The sequence below is a fragment of the Hipposideros armiger genome, unplaced genomic scaffold (assembly GCF_001890085.2).
Source record: "Hipposideros armiger isolate ML-2016 unplaced genomic scaffold, ASM189008v1 scaffold_293, whole genome shotgun sequence".
In the NCBI taxonomy this organism is placed as follows: Eukaryota; Metazoa; Chordata; class Mammalia; order Chiroptera; family Hipposideridae; genus Hipposideros; species Hipposideros armiger.
In genome coordinates this window covers 593433-599473 of record NW_017731643.1, presented here as the reverse complement: position 1 = coordinate 599473, position 6041 = coordinate 593433, and the positions used below count along the sequence as shown (strand labels likewise).

The window sequence follows — 6041 nt, the reverse complement described above, 5'->3', positions numbered from 1 at the left end:
AAAAAAATTTACGGATTCTTCCCTGTTTTACTTGAGTGTCATTTTTTTATTTTCTCTAAGTAGACAGAATTATTTCCCAGGACTTTCTAAACTATCTTGGTCTAGGGAATAGGTTGTAAAATATACTGCTTATTAATTGAGAAAATGGTCTCTTTAATTTTGTTACCCAAAAAAATGAGAACTTAGTGCTTTCATATGCTTCCCTAAGCACTTAAATATTTGTTGCCTTAGTTGAGAGTGATATGAAAGAAGTGCCTGACTGTGAGTGTGGAAAGCACCTACTTCTCAGGTCTGGGAATTCACAAACCTTTCAGACGACTTGTAAACAGACTGCTGGTTCTTCAGGGTTGGGAGATTATATTGGAATAAATTTAAGAGGTAGTCAAGTTGTTGGAGGTGTGTGTGAGGACTTTAAAACTTCAGCCAGTTTTTGAGATGTACAATGCAATCATATTGCCATGCCATGCCAGTCTGGGCCCTCTGGGGTCAGACATGGAAACACTCACTCAGGCCACTGTCATTTAGGAGCTGCTTTGTCTTCCATGGCATTTGGTTTTCAGCAATCTTTATTTCTGAGTACCACTAGCAAGGTAAAGCATTTCCCGTACATACTACCGACCGAACCAGAAAAGAAAAAACACAGAAGTGAAAAACACAACAAGAAAAGGTGAGAGAGAGACCTGAGCAGATTGTAGAGCCGGTGCCACCACCACTGTCTCAGTGGCATTCAGCAGCATCAGGACCAGGGACTCAGCCCTGTACTGGCCTTTCTGAAGCGTGACAGGGACTCATTAAAATCTAGAGTATTTGCAAACGTCCGGGAAGGAAAGGGTTTTAGTTTTTTTGTTTTTGCATGTATGCAAATTATTGTACTTATAAAGAGCTTTGTGAATAATATAGAAGAATTCTCTGTTCAGAAGTAGGTTGAGGTAATATATTTCTCCTGGCTTGCCTGCTGGAGAGCTTCTAAAAGGAGGTTACTTCCGAGTCTTGAGCCCTCAGCTATTATCATTTTGGGGTTATTGCTGTTGGGAAGAGCACTGGTAATAATGGCTGGGCTCTAGGACCTTTCTAGATTTGAGAACCCTGACATCCTGAACTTTGCTCTAGTATATAACACCCCTCAGATGGAAAATAGCATTACCTGTCCTTGTGTCACTCCAAACCTTAAAATGATTTGCAACTAAAACTAACCCATTAAAACCCCTGTATTAACAGTAACAACAGTGAGCATTTATTGCTCCCAAGAATTGTTTGCTAAGATGTAGCTTACAAACTGCATTGGCCCATCTGCCTGCTTATGGAGGCTACTGTGCTACCATGTCTTATTCACATTGTGCATTTTATGGGGTCCTTTTAGCTTGAACTAGATGGAAGAGGAGTCCAGTTTTTATGTCTTGCTGCTTTGTTTTTTCCCCATTAGGTTTTGAAAGACAGAGAAGCTTGTTTTCTTTTAAGCGTGGATAGATGGTCACTCATCCTCCTACTGTAATTCTTCACTTTCTTTATTGTTTCCCGATCCCAAATCTTTGCTTAAATTGATGAAAGAAGCATTATTCACCTACCCCAGTAACCTTTAGTTTTACAGATTTTGAACAAAATTTGGATCTTGAATTAGTGGACCAGTAACCTGTTTCGTGGATATTCTTACAGGCAGTAGTGTACATTTTGAATGGCTCTCTGTATTTCTCATTTGTAGATGAAGGACATTTAATTTTAAGTATTGCTGTGATAAAGCAAATTTCATTGGGGCCTATTTCTGTCATCTTATTTAAAATAAGCTTTTTATTTTGGAATAGATTTAGATGTATAGAAAAGTTGCAAAGATAGTACAGGGAGTTTCCGAGTACCCCCGTACCCACTTTCCCGTTGTTAGTATCTTACATTGTACTCTGGTACATTGATAATAACTAATGAACCATTACTGACCCATTATCATTAACAAAGTCCATATTTATTCATATGTCCTTAGTTTTTACCTAATGCTCCAGGATCCCATCCAGGATACCACATTATATGTAGTTCCTTGTCATAGCTCCTCAAGCTCCTCTAGACTGAGTAAGTTTCTCAGACTTTCCTGGTTTAAATTCCTGGTAGTAGCTATTGACAACCATCACGCAGTTCAGTCAGTCACCCAATTCACTCTGCCATGTTATAAACCTGGAAGTCGTTTTTATTCTGTGCTGACTATTCCCGTGACCTATTTTGTTTTGAGGCTATTTAATATGTTAAACTGAGACTTTTAAGCTGGTTCATAATTTTCTCACTCCTGTAGGTTTCTAGAGGTATTTTTTTCCCTAACCTTGTATCATTACAGTTCAGAAACCTATTAACTGGGGCAAACCTAGAATCAGAGCTCTCTTTTTCTTTGTATCACCGGGATCATCTTTGGGCTATTAGGCCTAGTGAAAATAATTGAATTGTCAGAATGTATCTGAGTGTCTACCCATCGCCTGTGATTTTCTCATTTTATTCTTTATATTTAAGATATATATAAAATAATAGTCCTCACAGGTTCCCTCCCTCCCTTCCTAAAACAGAGAGGACTTTGATATTGTTGAGGAGGAGGAGGATCACAGCAACATTTCCTTGGTCTTACTCAGATGAGTGGGATTTCTCCTCTTGGGAGGAATTAGAAATTGAGTGGATGGGAAAGGGGAAAAGTGGGGCTCAGAAATAGCAGCGATGGTCAGAACACAGAGAGAGAGAGGATGCTGACCGCTCCTACCACCAGATGTTCACCACTGGACTCCCAGGGCCCAGACAGTGCTTGGTACATAGCAGTTGCTCGGATGAGTGAGTGAGTGAGTGAGTGAGTGAGTGAGTGAGTGAATGAATGAATGAATGATGAATGAACGAACGAATGAATGAACGACCAAACCAGCCACCCAATATATGCTCAAATACACATAAGTTTTAAAATGGATCAAGAGAATTCCTAATGAGCAATTTCTGAGTGAAAGAATGGACTTTAAATGCTTGGTGCAGATGTGGTTTTTCTGGATCTGTTCATGACTTATCTCTGCTCATTCTCACAGAAAACATCAGCTGTGAAGATAAAGCCAAAAAGAATGCCAACAAGCCTCTGCTGGATGAGATTGTGCCTGTGTACCGACGGGACTGTCATGAAGAAGTGTACGCCGGCAGCCACCAATACCCAGGGAGAGGAGTCTACCTCCTCAAGTTTGACAACTCCTACTCTTTGTGGAGGTCAAAATCAGTCTACTACAGAGTCTATTATACCAGATAAAGATGTTACAGAGGCTGGAGTCGAGGGTTGGGCAGAAGATGGCATTTAATTTGGAAATTTTGTTTGACTTTTGGGGAGCATTGCAGCCAGTGTTCACCCTATTGATTTTGGTCTGATGGTCATAAACTCTTGTTGGGAGTCAGGATTTCCTTGAGACTCTTGAGCATTAATACTTTGGGGTTAAAGGGGTTCCTCACACACATCCGGCCCTTGGGTGCTGACCAGCAGAGTCACTAGTGGATGCTGAAGTTACATGAGCTACGTGTTAAATCTTTAAAGTCTCCAAAATAAAACATCCCAACGCTGACCCCACCTGGCTGATGGGTAGTCCATTGGTGCCTGCTTCCATGTGTTTATGAGAGCCCTTAGTGCAGCACCCTCTCAATTTGAAATTGTTACATTAATAGTCTACATGAGGTGTAGCTGACTTGGATTGAAGGTCACCATTTCTAAAACTTAAAAATGTAAGACCTCACAGATTATAATAGGGAAAAAATGGTCTCAACTTGATCTTGTGAATGACCCAGATTGTTTTTTGCTTTGGGTACAGCTGTTATATTTGCTTTGGGTTCAGAGTTATATTACAGAGTTATTTTCTGAAATCTTAAAATAGAATGTTCAAACCTGATAGGTGATTGATGTATCAGGATACATAGAACACTTCAAACATGCATCTAAACGAGCCTCCACAAACTCTCGGTCCTTTTCTCTTTGTTGGGTATTTATACTACCAATAGCAAAGCGAAATTTACTCATTTTTGTCTTGATTTGGCTTTATAGAGCATCTCAAATTGAAACTTTTCTACACAAGCATATAGTTGGGATTTTGTAAACTTAAATTGCCACCTACTGAATTAAAATATATAAAATCATTTAAATATAATTCAGTGTATGAGGAATACATTGCACTATAATATGGAAGTCACTGCCAGAGACGGTCTATTTTTAATTTGTTACAACTTAGGCACAAACCCTACACGATTCCAGTTTGGAATGACTTACTAGAAAGAATTGGAAATGCATATGCCCATGCTTAAATTTTTTATAGCTTTAATCTGTATTTGTCTTTATTGATGGGAAGAGGTACATCTTTGTTTTCTTTACTGAAAACAAATATGGATTAATTGCCTCAAATATGTATAAGTGATTGACTAGTCTAGAGATACTTGTTTTCAGAAGGGAGGGTAGTACAGATAGAAAATGACAAAGATGGCAATATACACGTAATGTTACTGTATGTTGTTACTGAAATACTTAGATTTTTAAAATCTCAAATCACAAATCACTTGTAGGAGGGTTTCCGTTGATTAGCTGCAGTATATACAGTTCACTACATAAGGAAGGGGCTGTTGGTTTTTGTGTGCCGCATTTCTTGCTGGTTTTTTTTTTTTAATACCTGGTTTTGTATATATCTAACTTTTTTCTCTTTTGTTCAGAAACTGGATTATTTTTTCCTAAGTGCTTAAGTTGTGTTTTTAATTTTGATTTGGTAGTTCCAGCTCATAGGTGTCCATACTGTTACATCCAGAATACTTGTCAGGCTGTCCATCAGCTGTCATGTATATATATGGTATAGAAACCACGGGGTTAGGCACTTCCTGGCTTTTTTTTTTTTAATGAGAAAAGACTGTATTTAAAATGTAAAATAAACTTTTAAAAAGCAGGCACTAATATATATTTCTTCCAGCCTTTGATTACAGATTTGTCCTTGCCCATGTTGAGATGAATTGTCTTCTAAAAATCCCGTTGTTCTTGGGAGTAGTGTATGTTACTTTACATAGCAGCCGTTCCTGTCACATGTTCATGTCAGAACACTTATGGTTTTAAACTTTTTTTATTGCCTTTGGCTGTTGATTAGTACAGTTCAAGTGCGATTTCAAAAAGATCTTGGAAATAATATATTTAACCAATTAAAATGTTTATCTGTAACTTGTTGATGTTTCATTAATATAGTTACTCTGAAGCATTAGTTCTATATTTCATCATTTGGATAGGACAAGAAGAAATGTTGTAAGCGATCTTTTCTGTTTTGAAAACTTAAAACAACAACAGACTATTTCTGGCTGTCTTAGTTTTGCTGTGAATTACCCTAGTGAGTTAAGAGAGATTTAAAATTTTTCAGACTTCGTCATGGAAAGGAAAGCACTGACTTTTCTTGTTGAAAGTGACTTATAAAATTCTCAAGGCTGGCCGAGTGGCTCAGTGAAGAGCTTGCTCAAGGGTGCGAGCTCTGAGCAACAGGGTCGCCGGCTCGATTCCCGGCCCGAGCTGAGCTGCTGCTGAGCTGCCAACAGGTGGCAGGATGGCTCAGCTAAATAAATAAATTAAATAAATAAATAAATAAAGTTCTTTCCCTGCACAACCATGTGTGTAGCATGTTCCTTAAAGTACGTGGAGATGACCTACTTTAGAATAATAGCTCCTGAGGTGTGGCACCTGCTAAGTACACAGCAGTGAGGGGCGTGCCCCAGTCAGTGTGATGTGGAGTGCCAGGAACTATTCTAAAAATGACCCCAGTGCAATGCAGGGTGACTTGGATGTTAAAGTTTTTTTTCTTTTGAAATTTGGAGAGACAGAATGAGGTGATCCTCTTGGAGGCGACCCTTAAGGAGAGCTGTTGGCTGTGTGAGCGCACCTTGGAAGCCATGCTGTGCAGTCTTGACCATCCGTCTTGTGGAAGAGGAGAAGCAACCAGTTCAGAATAATAAATGATTGCTGATAATTCTTTGGGGCTTCAAGTCCAACAGTCTACAACCAACGCCATCTTTGCACCTCTCTCCGACTTTTTCTC

The 6041-nt window shown here is 39.0% G+C and overlaps 1 protein-coding gene across 1 annotated transcript in view; it reads left to right on the top strand.

The window, feature by feature from the left end:
* ACBD3 (acyl-CoA binding domain containing 3) overlaps nucleotides 1-5179 on the top strand; it is a 30638-nt gene extending 25459 nt beyond the window's left edge. The window contains exon 8 of the mRNA XM_019659061.1: nucleotides 3039-5179. Within this exon, the coding sequence (XP_019514606.1) occupies nucleotides 3039-3250 (212 nt within the window). The 3' untranslated portion in view covers nucleotides 3251-5179. The remainder of the gene's footprint in view (nucleotides 1-3038) is intronic.
* The last annotated feature ends 862 nt before the right edge of the window (nucleotides 5180-6041 follow it).